The sequence below is a fragment of the Dendropsophus ebraccatus genome, chromosome 9, assembly GCF_027789765.1.
Source record: "Dendropsophus ebraccatus isolate aDenEbr1 chromosome 9, aDenEbr1.pat, whole genome shotgun sequence".
Classification (NCBI taxonomy): Eukaryota; Metazoa; Chordata; class Amphibia; order Anura; family Hylidae; genus Dendropsophus; species Dendropsophus ebraccatus.
In genome coordinates, this window is record NC_091462.1 from 106,788,745 (window position 1) to 106,803,563 (window position 14,819).

The 14,819-nt window shown below is 49.3% G+C and overlaps 1 protein-coding gene across 3 annotated transcripts in view; it reads right to left on the bottom strand.

Annotated features, from left to right (window-relative positions):
- Positions 1-13,941, bottom strand: part of SLC5A10 (solute carrier family 5 member 10) — a 90,896-nt gene extending 76,955 nt beyond the window's left edge. The window contains exons 1-5 of one of the 3 annotated variants that reach the window (XM_069984211.1): positions 13,834-13,941; positions 6,076-6,147; positions 4,930-5,034; positions 3,758-3,817; positions 1,578-1,682 (exon numbers count right to left, since the gene is read on the bottom strand). In XM_069984211.1, coding sequence (XP_069840312.1) covers positions 1,578-1,682; positions 3,758-3,817; positions 4,930-5,034; positions 6,076-6,147; positions 13,834-13,941 — 450 coding nt within the window. Of the gene's footprint in view, positions 1-1,577; positions 1,683-3,757; positions 3,818-4,929; positions 5,035-6,075; positions 6,148-7,850; positions 7,941-13,833 lie in introns of those variants that run through there. The other 2 variants (XM_069984212.1, XM_069984213.1) reach the window with 2 other exon arrangements.
- Positions 13,942-14,819: the final 878 nt, after the last annotated feature.

The following is a 14,819-nucleotide window of genomic DNA, read 5'->3' on the forward strand; positions in this document are numbered from 1 at the left end:
TTGGATTTAGTCCTGTACGAGATACCGGTGTTATGAAAAATAAATTTACGCAAAAGTTTGCATCTGTGTGAGTATTCTCCTTGATCTCGTGGAGTGAACACTGAAAAGCTGCAACTTTAAGGTATTTCTCGCACATTAGACACATCTTACTATAAGTATTGACATGGTCAAGACAATCTCCTGCAGTTCAAACCGAGCATCAGTATGGGGAAGAAAGGTGATTTGAAGGCCTTTGAACGTGGCATTGTTGTTGGTGCCAGAAGGGCTGGTCTGAGTATTTCAGAAACTGCTGATCTACTGGGATTTTCACGCACAACCATCTCTAGGGTTTACACAGAATGGTCCGAAAAAGAAAAAACATCCAGTGAGCGGCAGTTCTGTGGGCGGAAATGCCTTGTTGATGCCAGAGGTCAGAGGAGAATGGGCAGACTGGTTCCAGCTGATAGAAAGGCAACAGTGACTCAAATAGCCAACCGTTACAACCAAGGTAGGCAGAAGAGCATCTCTGAACGCACAGTACGTCCAACTTTGAGGCAGATGGGCTACAGCAGCAGAAGACCACACCGGGTGCCACTCCGCTCAGCTAAGAACAGGAAACTGAGGCTACAATTTGCACAAGCTCATCGAAATTGGACAGTAGAAGATTGGAAAAACGTTGCCTGGTCTGATGAGTCTCGATTTCTGCTGCGACATTCGGATGGTAGGGTCAGAATTTGGCGTCAACAACATGAAAGCATGGATCCATCCTGCCTTGTATCAACGGTTCAGGCTGGTGGTGGTGGTGTCATGGTGTGGGGAATATTTTCTTGGCACTCTTTGGGCCCCTTGGTACCAATTGAGCATCGTTGCAACGCCACAGCCTACCTGAGTATTGTTGCTGACCATGTCCATCCCTTTATGACCACAATGGACCCAACATCTGATGGCTACTTTCAGCAGGATAATGCGCCATGTCATAAAGCTAGAATCATCTCTGGTTTCTTGAACATGACAATGAGTTCACTGTACTCCAATGGCCTCCACAGTCACCAGATCTCAATCCAATAGAGCATCTTTGGGATGTGGTGGAACGGGAGATTGGCATCATGGATGTGCAGCCGACAAATCTGCGGCAACTGTGTGATGCCATCATGTCAATATGGACCAAAATCTCTGAGGAAGCTTCCAGCACCTTGTTGTATCTATGCCACCAAGAATTGAGGCAGTTCTGAAGGCAAAAGGGGGTCCAACCCGTTACTAGCATGGTGTACCTAATAAAGTGGCCGCTGAGTGTACATTGGTGTGTTGCTGTGTAACATTCAGGAGTCTGGTAAAGCTGGGTGGCCACTCCACCAGAGCCATATCAGCCCTCACCCAGCTTTCCCAGATATAGATCAAACTAAGAAACTATTGAAAGACCTCACTGACTGATGTGTAAATAGTCAGATTTGCCATACAGGGTTCTGGGAAAGCTGAGTCACCCTGTGGGGGCTGTACTAGTGGCCATAATGGTTATTATCCAAGAGGTTTAATGAGCATTACACAATGTCCATTCACATGAAGGATACAGGACAGGATACAAATGACTTACTACTCACAGATATCTTAGTGAAGACGGACAGGAGCAGCGAGAGTGCAGACAGATACATCTGGATTCTCTCCCCGCCAAATCTTCTCTGCAGATACTCCGGCATAGTGACAATCTGAAGGAGGAGAGAACATAGGCCGCCATTATGTGGAAGTATAAGATAAGTAGTAGTAGCAGTGATATTCATTACATTGAAAACCTTATACAGTATATTAATACAAATGGGTGAAGGGTTGAAATTCTATAGTCTGCAGTACCTACAATCTGCCATGAGGTGGCAGTGCAGCACCAATAATATCAGATACATTGAGTGATTTTGCACATTGTCATGTATAGCAGATACAATGGGCATACATGTGTGTGTGTGTGTGTGTGTATATGTATATATATATATATATATATATATATATATATATCCTGTTTATGCACATAGTGAGTGTTGCCAGGTGACAGAACTGCTGCAATGCATCCTCCGGGTATAGTAGATGTAGATTTTGCAGAGGATTGTCATCTAAGTGACACATATTACGGCCCGGTATGGTATTACCGCTCACAGACGTGATGCTGGGGACAGATGTTGCACTGTTGGGAAGAAAGCAACCATGGTTTTCTACAGCTCTGCTTGCTGTCAATGAGTGTCAGTCTTCCATCTACAGGCTGTACATGATGCTTTGTCTCTGCACAGCTTGTTACAGTGTTCACCAGCAGCAAGCAGAGATCAAAGTATGAAGCTACTCATCCATATTCTGAGCCATACTCCAGTCACATCCAGAGCTGCCTCACACATTACTACTACTCATCATCCATATTCTGAGCCATACTCCAGTCACATCCAGAGCTGCCTCACACATTACTACTACTCATCATCCATATTCTGAGCCATACTCCAGTCACATCCAGAGCTGCCTCACACATTACTACTACTCATCATCCATATTCTGAGCCATACTCCAGTCACATCCAGAGCTGCCTCACACATTACTACTACTTATCATCATCCATATTCTGAGCCATACTCCAGTCACATCCAGAGCTGCCTCACACATTACTACTACCCATCATCCATATTCTGAGCCATACTCCAGTCACATCCAGAGCTGCCTCACACATTACTACTACTCATCATCCATATTCTGAGCCATACTCCAGTCACATCCAGAGCTGCCTCACACATTACTACTACTACTCATCATCCATATTCTGAGCCATACTCCAGTCACATCCAGAGCTGCCTCACACATTACTACTACTCGTCCATATTCTGAGCCATACTCCAGTCACATCCAGAGCTGCCTCACACATTACTACTACTCGTCCATATTCTGAGCCATACTCCAGTCACATCCAGAGCTGCCTCACACATTACTACTACACGTCCATATTCTGTACCCTACTCCAGTCACATCCAGAGCTGCCTCACACATTACTACTACTCATCTATATTCTGAGCCATACTCCAGTCACATCCAGAGCTGCCTCACACATTACTACTACACGTCCATATTCTGTACCCTACTCCAGTCACATCCAGAGCTGCCTCACACATTACTACTACTCGTCCATATTCTAAGCCATACTCCAGTCACATCCAGAGCTGCCTCACACATTACTTCTACTCATCATCCATATTCTGAGCCATACTCCAGTCACATCCAGAGCTGCCTCACACATTACTACTACTCGTCCATATTCTGTACCCTACTCCAGTCACATCCAGAGCTGCCTCACACATTACTACTACTCGTCCATATTCTGAGCCATACTCCAGTCACATCCAGAGCTGCCTCACACATTACTACTACTCATCTATATTCTGAGCCATACTCCAGTCACATCCAGAGCTGCTTCACACATTACTACTACTCATCTATATTCTGAGCCATACTCCAGTCACATCCAGAGCTGCCTCACACATTACTACTACTCATCCATATTCTGTACCCTACTCCAGTCACATCCAGAGCTGCCTCACACATTGCCTGGTTGGCAAATTATCTAAACTTCTCCGCCTGACCTAATAGCCGCACACTGCACAGAGGAGACCGTGCAGAACTCTGCATGCAGCTCTGGAGGTGAAAGGAGTGAAAGCCATCAGAACCACCACAGAGTAGGAATAGAAATGATCAGTAATTGAGGTGCATTATGATTTGTATACCGCCCCCTGGTGTTGTATGCCGGTAATGTACTTACCCCTGAGGAGATGTAAACTGGGACAAAGATCCAGGCCAGGGCCAGCAGGGTGTATGTGGCCTGTAACATAAGACATCACAGTTATATATAATATATACAGTCTGCAGGGCTCATATACTGGTAAGAGCCTCGGTGTATGGGCTCCAACATGACTCCATCTATAAGACTGTGGCTTGTACCTAGTGGGCCCAGTGCAGAAGGCAGAACTACAACTCCTATCATATAAGTGTTCCCCAACCTGTGCCTTTCCAGAAGTTACGACACTACAACTCCCATCATGCACTTAAACTTACTAGAGTATTGTTCTCCAACCTGTGGCTCTCTAGCTGTTACAAAACTACAACTCCCATCATGCCCTGACAGCATTTGGTTCCCAAGGCATGATGGGGGTTGTAGTTCTGCAACAGCTGGAGACTCAGAGGTTGAGAAATACTATGAGTTGTAGTTTTGTAACAGCTGGAGTGCCATGGGGAAAACTGGTCTAGTTGGGTCTAGAGCATGATGGGAGTTGTAGTTGTCTCTTAGGGCATGTTCACACTGCACAACTCTTCTGGGTTTTACCAATTAAAGGGGAACTCTAGGGAAAAATATTCTTTTCAAATCAACTGGTGTTAGAAAGTTATACAGATTTGTAATTTACTTCCATTGAAGAAAAACAAAATAAAGAAGTCTTCCAGTACTTATTAGCTGCTGTATGTCCTGCAGGAAGTGGTGTATTCTTTCCAGTCTGACACAGTGCTCTCTGCTGCCATCTCTGTCCATGTCATGAACTGTCCGGAGCAGGAGAGGTTTTCTATGGGGATTTGCTACTTCCCTGGACAGTTCCTGACATGGACAGAGGTGGCAGCAGAGAGCACTGTGTCAGACTGGAAAGAATACACCACTTCCTGCAGGACATACAGCAGCTGATAATTACTGGAAGACTGGAGATTTTTAAATAGAAGTAAATTACAAATCTGTATAACTTTCTGACACCGGTTGATTTAAATAAAATAATAATTGTTTGCTGGAGTGCCCCTTTAACTTCAACAATGAAATAACATCTGCAGCAATTCATTCCTTTATACTGCAATCACATCCGACACCCCGATGGAGCTCTACTCCAAGTATCGTTGCCCAAATTCCCCCAGTTTGCATATTGTGTCTATTTTACTGCCCATCTAATCTCTTACATTCCATTCAAATCCTGCCACCGCGATGCCACCAGCCGCCCCAGTGCCCGCCAGCCCGATAAACAGCCCGGAGCCCTCACTGCTGGCAAAGAGAGAGGCGCCAATCTAAACGGAGAAGGGAAAAACAGACGGGACGTTATCAACACAACAGATCCAGCATACAAGTACAGCACTGGCTGTCACCCAGCTTTCCCAGACCCCTGAAGGGCAAATTATACCTATCCGGTATAACTGCTACTCCTGCATACCCAACATGCTACAACTCCCAGCATGCCAAAGGTTAGGGAATACCGATCTAGACAGGTCTATGACATAATGGGAGTTGTAGTTTTGCAGCAGGAGAGCCATAGAGTGGGGAATACTGGTCTAGACAGGTCTATGGCATGATGGGAGTTGTAGTTTTGCAGCAGGAGAGCCACAGATTGAGGAATACCGGTCTAGACAGGTCTATGGCATGATGGGAGTTGTAGTTTTGCAGCAGGAGAGCCACAGATTGAGGAATACCGGTCTAGACAGGTCTATGGCATGATGGGAGTTGTAGTTTTGCAGCAGGAGAGCCATAGAGTGGGGAATACTGGTCTATGGCATGATGGGAGTTGTAGTTTTGCAGCAGGAGAGCTACAGATCTATGGCATGATGGGAGTTGTAGTTTTGCAGCAGGAGAGCCATTGAGTGAGGAATACTGGTCTATGGCATGATGAGAGTTGTAGTTTTACAGCAGGAGAGCTACAGATCTATGGCATGATGGGAGAATACTGGTCTAGACAGGTCTATGGCATGATGGGAGTTGTAGTTTTTTCGGCAGGAGTGCCATACATCAGGGAAGGTTTGATGTGCTGGGTCTCTGCACCTGCAGTACTCTCATATCACCAGCAGGGGGCGGATGTGCCCACTTATTGGCCTCTCTGGGGTATCGGCCAGGCTCTCTGTGCCAAGGAGCTGAATAGGTTGAAAAGCCAAAAAGCTCCAACTAATCCATCTTACAAATCCGAGTGAATCCTTCCCGTGTAATTCCCAGGACTTGGCTGTTAACCCTTTGTGTACAGTCACCGTGTGATTATGGAGAAGATGCCGCATTACCCGGAGGATTATTACTAATAAATAATAATAATAAGCAGTGACATCCCCCGCACCGGGTCCACTTACCGGCCACCAGGCCATGTTTCTTCCTGCGAGGAAATATCCACTCAGTGTATTCCTGCTAACACGGCACGATGACTACAAGAGAAGGAGGAGATATATATAACTGAGAGAAAGGAGTATACGGTGGTTAGCTATTCTGTGGGGTGTGATGTCATCTCAGGATATGTTACAGAGGAGAGGGGTGACTGGTCTACAGGGACGGGGGCGACTGGTCTACAGGGACGGGGGCGACTGGTCTACAGGGACGGGGGCGACTGGTCTACAGGGACGGGGGCGACTGGTCTACAGGGACGGGGGCGACTGGTCTACAGGGACGGGGGCGACTGGTCTACAGGGACGGGGGCGACTGGTCTACAGGGACGGGGGCGACTGGTCTACAGGGACGGGGCGACTGGTCTACAGGGACGGGGGGGACTGGTCTACAGGGACGGGGGCGACTAGTCTGCAGGGACGGGGGGACTGGTCTACAGGGACGGGGGCGACTGGTCTACAGGGACGGGGGGACTGGTCTACAGGGATCGGGGGCGACGGGTCTACAGGGACGGGGGCGACTGGTCTACAGGGACGGGGGCGACTGGCCTACAGGGACGGGGGCGACTGGTCTACAGGGACGGGGGCGACTGGTCTACAGGGACGGGGGCGACTGGTCTACAGGGACGGGGGCGACTGGTCTACAGGGACGGGGGCGACTGGTCTACAGGGACGGGGGCGACTGGTCTACAGGGACGGGGGCGACTGGTCTACAGGGACGGGGGCGACTGGCGACTGGTCTGCAGGGACGGGGGCGACTGGTCTACAGGGACGGGGGCGATTGGTCTACAGGGAAGGGGGCGACTGGTCTGCAGGGACGGGGGCGACGGGTCTGCAGGGACGGGGGCGACGGGTCTGCAGGGACGGGGGCGACTGGTCTGCAGGGACGGGGGAGACTGGTCTACAGGGACGGGGCGACGGGTCTGCAGGGACGGGGGCGACTGGTCTACAGGGATCGGGGGCGACGGGTCTACAGGGACGGGGGCGACGGGTCTACAGGGACGGGGGGGACTGGTCTACAGGGACGGGGGCGACTGCTCTACAGGGACGGGGGCGACTGGTCTACAGGGACGGGGGCGACTGGTCTACAGGGATCGAGGGCGACGAGTCTACAGGGACGGGGGCGACTGGTCTACAGGGACGGGGCGACTGGTCTGCAGGGACCGGGGCGACTGGTCTGCAGGGACGGGGGCGACTGGTCTACAGGGATGGGGGCGACTGGACACCTGGACACCGGGGACTGGGATACTAAACACCTGGACCCCAGGGACTGAGATACTAAACCACTGGACCCCAGGGACTGAGATACTAAACCACTGGACCCCAGGGACTGAGATACTAAACCACAGGACACCAGGGACTAGATATCAGCCACTTCCCTTATAATGCCCCAGAACTGATATAATCTCCAGCCTCGAGCTGTCAGGGCATGCTGGGAGTTGAAGGTGTACACCAGCGGCCATATACAGTCCTAGTGGCCTCAGAAATCCATGAAGAACAATAGTAACAGCTGGTATACAGGTCAGCTCCACCTGTGCAGATACTGGGGGACAAGGCAGGGAGGTCTGTACACAGCAAATCCTGGAGCATCCATGACATCCAGGGCGGGCTGGGCAGGGGGGCAGGGAGGCATATGCCCCCCGGGCCGGTCTTCCCCGAGTTGTCAGGGCCGCATGGCTGCTGACAGCTGGCTGGAGTCCTCAGTGCCTCCCCTGCTTACAGCCCCGGCCCTCTTCAGTCATATTTACCTGTGGCTGTGGTGGATCCGGACTGTGATGGAAGCGGCCGCTGAAGCCCCGCCCCCATGCCGGTAAGCCCCGCCCCCTGTATGGCCACTATGCTTTCTATAAGCCTATGAGGCTTATGGTAAAAAGCAAACTGCTGTAGGCAGTATCTTCCTCCGGCCACCAGAGGCCGCTCTCTCCTCCCAGCTGGTTCTTCTGCAACTGGGCTAGAAGAGCCTGAAGACAGAGAAGATGGTGTCTGCAGCAAGCAAGGTACCTACACAGCAGGACATAAGGCAGGGGGAGGGAACCAAGGCCCTCCAGCTGCTGCAAAACTACAACTCCCATCATAGCTGGAGAGCCATAGGCTGTCCATGGATGATGGGAGTTGTAGTTTTGCAACAGCTGAAGAGCCAAGGTTCCCCCTCCCTGACATAGAGGATACATATATACAGGAGACCTACACAGGAGGATACATATATACAGGAGACCTACACAGGAGGATACATATATACAGGAGGAAGCATATATACAGGGGTACATAGAGGATACATATATACAGGAGGAGGCATATATACAGGGGTACATAGAGGATACATATATACAGGAGGAGGCATATATACAGGGGTACATAGAGGATACATACATACAGGAGGAGACATATATACAGGAGGAGACATACAGAGGATACATATATACAGGAGGAGACATATATACAGGGGTACATAGAGGATACATACATACAGGAGGAGACATATATACAGGAGGAGACATACAGAGGATACATATATACAGGAGGAGACATATATACAGGGGTGCATAGAGGATACATATATACAGGAGGAGACATATATACAGGAGGAGACATACAGAGGATACATATATACAGGAGGAGACATACAGAGGATACATATATACAGGAGGAGACATATATACAGGAGGAGACATACAGAGGATACATATATACAGGAGGAGACATATATACAGGGGTGCATAGAGGATACATACATACAGGAGGAGACATATATACAGGAGGAGACATACAGAGGATACATATATACAGGAGGAGACATATATACAGGAGGAGACATACAGAGGATACATATATACAGGAGGAGACATATATACAGGAGGAGACATACAGAGGATACATATATACAGGAGGAGACATATATACAGGAGGAGACATACAGAGGATACATATATACAGGAGGAGACATATATACAGGGGTACATAGAGGATACATATATACAGGAGGAGACATATATACAGGAGGAGACATATATACAGGGGTACATAGAGGATACATACATACAGGAGGAGACATATATACAGGGGTGCATAGAGGATACATACATACAGAGGAGTTAGGGCTGGGCGATTAATCAAATTAATTTGCCCAGAAGGTTAGAATCAATTTCGATTAAAACCGTAAATTCAATTTTCACAAAAAATCATTGCAGGCAGAGCAGCGTAGAGTGACGGGTTGGCGGCCGGGCAAGAGGTGCAGGTCAAGCAGGCGGCGCGGAGGTGAGGTGCATGGCGGGCGGCGGTGCGTGGAGTGTCGCGCCGGAGGTGAGGTGCAGGGCGGTCGGCAGTCCGCCTAACAGAGCCGCGACTGACCTACCCCAGCTATACATATCATGTCCTGCTCCCCTCCCGGCCACACGTGCAGGTCCCCGATCTCTGGAGGAGGCTGCAGGGACTGTAGTGGTGATAACGTTGCTTCGGGTCCTGGAGCTGAACAGCGGGATCTGCATCCCCCGATCCCGCTGTACAGCTCCAGTAATGGCAGTGACGCTATCACCTCTACAGTCCCTGTGGCCTGCTTCAGACACCGGGGACCTGCACGTGTGGCCGGGAGGGGAACCTGTGTGCCGGGGTGAGAGGAGGAGGGATATGTGCACTCCTGCCCCAATCACCCCCAGCTGCCCAATCCCTCTAGAGTCACCCCCAGTCTGCCTCAGTCCCCCTCTGTCACCCCCAGCTGCCCCAGTCCCCCTAGAGTCACCCCCAGTCCCCCTCAGTCATCCATAGTCTGCCCATTCCCCCTCAGTCACCCCAGTCTGCCCCAGTCCCTCTCAGTCATCCACAGTCTGCCCAGTCCCCCCTCAGTCGCCCAAGTCTGCCCCAGTCCCCCTTCAGTCACCCCCAGTCTGCCCTAGTCCTCATTCAGTCAACTCCAACTGCCCCAGTCCCGCTTAAGTCAACCCCAGTTTGCCCCAATCCCCCTCAGTCACCCCCAGCTGCCACACTCACCCCCCAGTTTGCCCCGTACACCCCCAGCTCTCTCAGTCATCCCCAGCTGCCCCAGTTTCCCCCAGTATGCCCCTGTCACCTCTCATCTATACCTTTATTCCTACTACACCCCTCATCTTTACCTGTACTACTACAGCCCACATCTATACCTGTACTACTAATCCCCCTCATCAGTATTACTAATACCCCCCATATCTATACCTGTACTACCTCACCCCTCATCTTTACCTGTACTACTACACCTATTATCCACTATACCTCCACTACTACACTCTACCTAGATGGAGGCACCATGTGTCCCACTACCCCCCCCCCCCCTCGCTTATCCCGGAAATGCCCCTGCCTGCATGTGTCCCTGCTACATAGAGGATACATATATACAGGAGGGCATAGAGGATACATATATACAGGAGTACATAGTGGATACATATATACAGCAGTACATAGAGGATACATATATACAGCAGTACATAGAGGATACATATATACAGGGGGAGGCATATATACAGCAGTACATAGAGGATACATATATACAGGGGGAGGCATATATACAGTAGTACATAGAGGATACATATATATATATACAAGAGTACATAGAGTATACATATATATATACAGGAGTACATAGAGGAGGCATATATACAGGAGTACATAGAGGAGGCATATATACAGGAGGACATAGAGGATACATATATACAGCAGTACATAGAGGAGACGTATATACAGAAGTATATAGATGATACATATATACAAGATGTGGCTCAGGGAAGAAACAGAGTGCTGCACATCACACCTATGGCTGATACTAGTGCCGCTTGGCTAAATAAAAAACACATCAGAATTTTGTGTATGAATTGATCAAGCCATACTGCCCCATGTACCTCGTGCCGGTATCTGATACACATGGGTCCCTACACTAAGTCCACACCGTGCCAGTCAGTGGCCACCAACCCCGCAGGCGCAGATATCGGCACGAGGTACATGGGGCAGTATGGCTTGATCAATTCATACACAAAATTCGGATGTGTTTTTTATTTAGCCTAGGGGCACTAGTATCAGCCATAGGTGTGATGTGCAGCACTCTGTTTCTTCCCTGAACCGCATTTTGTTTCTCTCTTTTCTCCGTGTTTTGCACTCCTCCTGGTGAGACCCACATGACCGCAATTAGCAGGAGACACCTGAGTGCACATGGTTTTAATCCCTCCTGTTTTTTTTCCCATTCTGTTTGCTGCAGCTATGGTGAGCGCAATACCTTATCCAGACTTGTGCTGCTTGGGGGCGACCTTCTCCGCCGGCGGTGCTGGCCGGGTTCTGGTGTGGTGTTTTTGGGTCTGGTCCTGTGGCATGGGGGTCGCAGGGCCGTCCCATGGCCCCCGTTCCCTGGCTGTGCACGCCTGCGGGGTTGGTGGCCACTGACTGGCACGGTGTGGACTTAGTGTAGGGACCCATGTGTATCAGATACCGGCACGAGGTACATGGGGCAGTATGGCTTGATCAATTCATACACAAAATTCTGATGTGTTTTTTATTTAGCCAAGCGGCACTAGTATCAGCCATAGGTGTGAGGTGCAGCACTCTGTTTCTTCCCTGAGCCACATATATACAAGAGGAGACCTACACAGGAGTACATAGAGGAGACATATATACAGAAGTACATCGAGTGATATAAACTATTGTAAAAATACAGTAACCCCAGCTTTCCCAGCATCTTGCGTAGTAGTCAGTATAATGAGGGTCAGGCAGCTTTCCCAGCATCTTGTATTTGTAGTCAGTATAATGGAGGTCACCCAGCTTTCCCACCATCTTATACTCAGTATAATGGAGGTCACCCAGCTTTCCCACCATCTTATACTCAGTATGATGGAGGTCACCCAGCTTTCCCACCATCTTATACTCAGTATGATGGAGGTCACCCAGCTTTCCCACCATCTTATACTCAGTATGATGGAGGTCACCCAGCTTTCCCACCATCTTATACTCAGTATGATGGAGGTCACCCAGCCTTCCAGCATCTTGTACACAGTTTTATGGGGGTCACCAGCTTTTCCACCATCTTATACTTAGTATGATAGAGGTCACCCAGCTTTCCAGCATCTTGTACACAGTATTATGGGGGTCACCAGCTTTTCCACCATCTTTTACTCAGTAGGATGGAGGTCACCCAGCTTTCCCAGCATCTTATACTAAATATGATGGAGGTCACACAGCTTTCCCAGTATCTTGTAGTCAGTATGATGGAGGTTACCCAGCTTTCCCACCATCTTATACTCAGTATGACGGGGGTCACCCAGCTTTCCCACCATCCTATACTCAGTATAATGGAGGTCACCCAGCTTTCACAGCATCTTATACTTAGTATCATGGAGGTCACCCAGCTTTCCCAGCATCTTATAATCAGTATGATGGAGGTCACCCAGCTTTCCAGCATCTTATACTCAGTATGATAGAGGTCACCCAGCTTTCCCACCATCCTATACTCAGTATAATGGAGGTCACCCAGCTTTCACAGCATCTTATACTCAGTATCATGGAGGTCACCCAGCTTTTCCACCATCTTATACTCAGTATGATAGAGGTCACCCAGCTTTCCCACCATCCTATACTCAGTATAATGGAGGTCACCCAGCTTTCACAGCATCTTATACTCAGTATCATGGAGGTCACCCAGCTTTCACAGCATCTTATACTCAGTATCATGGAGGTCACCCAGCTTTCCCAGCATCTTGTACTCAGTATGATAGAGGTCACCCAGCTTTCCTAGCATCTGTCTATGGGACCGTTCTGTGTCATCACTGAGCCGCCCCATAGACTTATACAGGAAAGTGAGTTCTGACCCTTTCACAGGGCACAGTAGGATATTTGGTCACAAATGACTGGAAGGACCGAAGATGTTATAGGTAAGAGGTAAGAGGCCAGAGTGGTCCTTTAAGGATGGGCTGCCAGCCTGCTACTCATGGGCCAGTGCTGTGTACTTGCCCCCCGGGCTAAAATTTGCCAGCCAGCCCCTGCATCCACACCTAGCTGACTCTGATAACACAGCAGGGCTGAGCTTGTTACATCTCCATGACCATTGCTGCTGCTGCTGCTGACACATCCAGTGTGGGACTGGGGTATCTGGGGCCCATCAGAGGAAATGATCCTGGGGGCCCACCAATGAAGACCCAGTGAGAAACAACATGTCAATCAGTGTTTGTGCAGGTGCTAAAGTTGGGGGCCCACCGGAGGATTCCCCGGTCATCTGGTAGGCCAGTCCGACACTGGACACATCTATCTGGCTATGGTCGTCCAATGGCAGACTCTTTCCATCAATGTATAAATAAGTTGTCACCAAACTTTACCGCAACCAGTCTGGAGGCTATAATAGTACTGCAGCCTCATAAGAGGAGCAGAGACAGTGATGTACATAGAGGAGGATGCTGCCCCACACTCTAGTCAGCCTTTCCCCAGCCTGAGATGGCTGATAACAGGGAGCAGTAGATTGCATTGCCAGAGTGAGGCTTTGAAGGGGTTATAAAGGCTTAGAAAAACATGTCCGCTTTCTTCCAGAAACAGCATGACTCTTGTCTCCAGTCTGGGTGTGGTTTTCATGTCAGTTCCATTGAAGTGAATGAAGCTTCAATGCAATACCTGACACAAACTGAGGACAGGGAGGGGTGGCGCTATTTTCCAAGACTTTTCTAATCCTGGATGACCCCTTTAAGTTTAAGGTCCCTTTAAGAGAAGTGAAAGATACAAATGATTTCTTACCCAGATCCCCACGGCCACGTTGAGTAAAAAATAAGCCACGATGACTATGATGTCGGAGATGTTGAATTGCCCTGAGGGGTTCTGCATTGCGGTGGCGTTTGCCTCCATGGCTTGCCTCCTGCTACTTCCTTCTACTGAGTGGGGAAAGCAGCAAGGTGCGGAGCGGTCAGGGCAGAAGTGCTGACTCCAAGGATCCTGTGAGCAGGTCGGGGGGATTGATCATTAATCCAGCGGGACCGTCCCTGATGGTGGAGGCTCTCAAGCAGATATAAAGGGACACAAAGTGCACGTCACCATTTATAGTCCGAGCCACAAGACACAGGGACTCCGAGGGAGCAAATCAGGGGCTGGGGTCGTCCCCCGCCAGCCCACCATCATCTCATACTGCCCATTGCTTGGTCCATGGGTTGGAGTTGTGGGGGTATAAATGGCCGTCCCCTTCCTCCACAAGGGTCTGTCTGGTAGATATATATATATATATATATATATATATATATATATATATATATATGAAGGTCGGGCACTGCAGGTGCTGACTGGCATCATATCTTTGGGGAACAATGTGGAATCTTGTGCCCCTGGGGGGCAACTGATACACACAAATAGGCCTGTGAGGGTGCTGACTGGCACACACACAATATGAGGCCTACCAGGTGATGACGAAGACGCAGAAACAGGACTGGGGCCTCTGAAAATATAAATAGGTGCAGATACAGGAATATTGGGGCCTTTAAATGTGTTACAAGAGCAGTGCTGTCTCTGGGAGAAAGTGGCCAGGTTTTTGTAGCACTGGATAAGCCCTTTAATAGGTGCAGATACAGGAGCGGGCCTGTAATGGTCTAGAATGGCAAACACAACAGAGGTTACTCATACACATAATAAGGGCCCATAAGGACACTGATATATACCTAGGATTAGGCCCCTGGTATTGCCTGGCACCTACACAATAAATGGTCTACTGGATGATGACTAGTACATAGGTACAC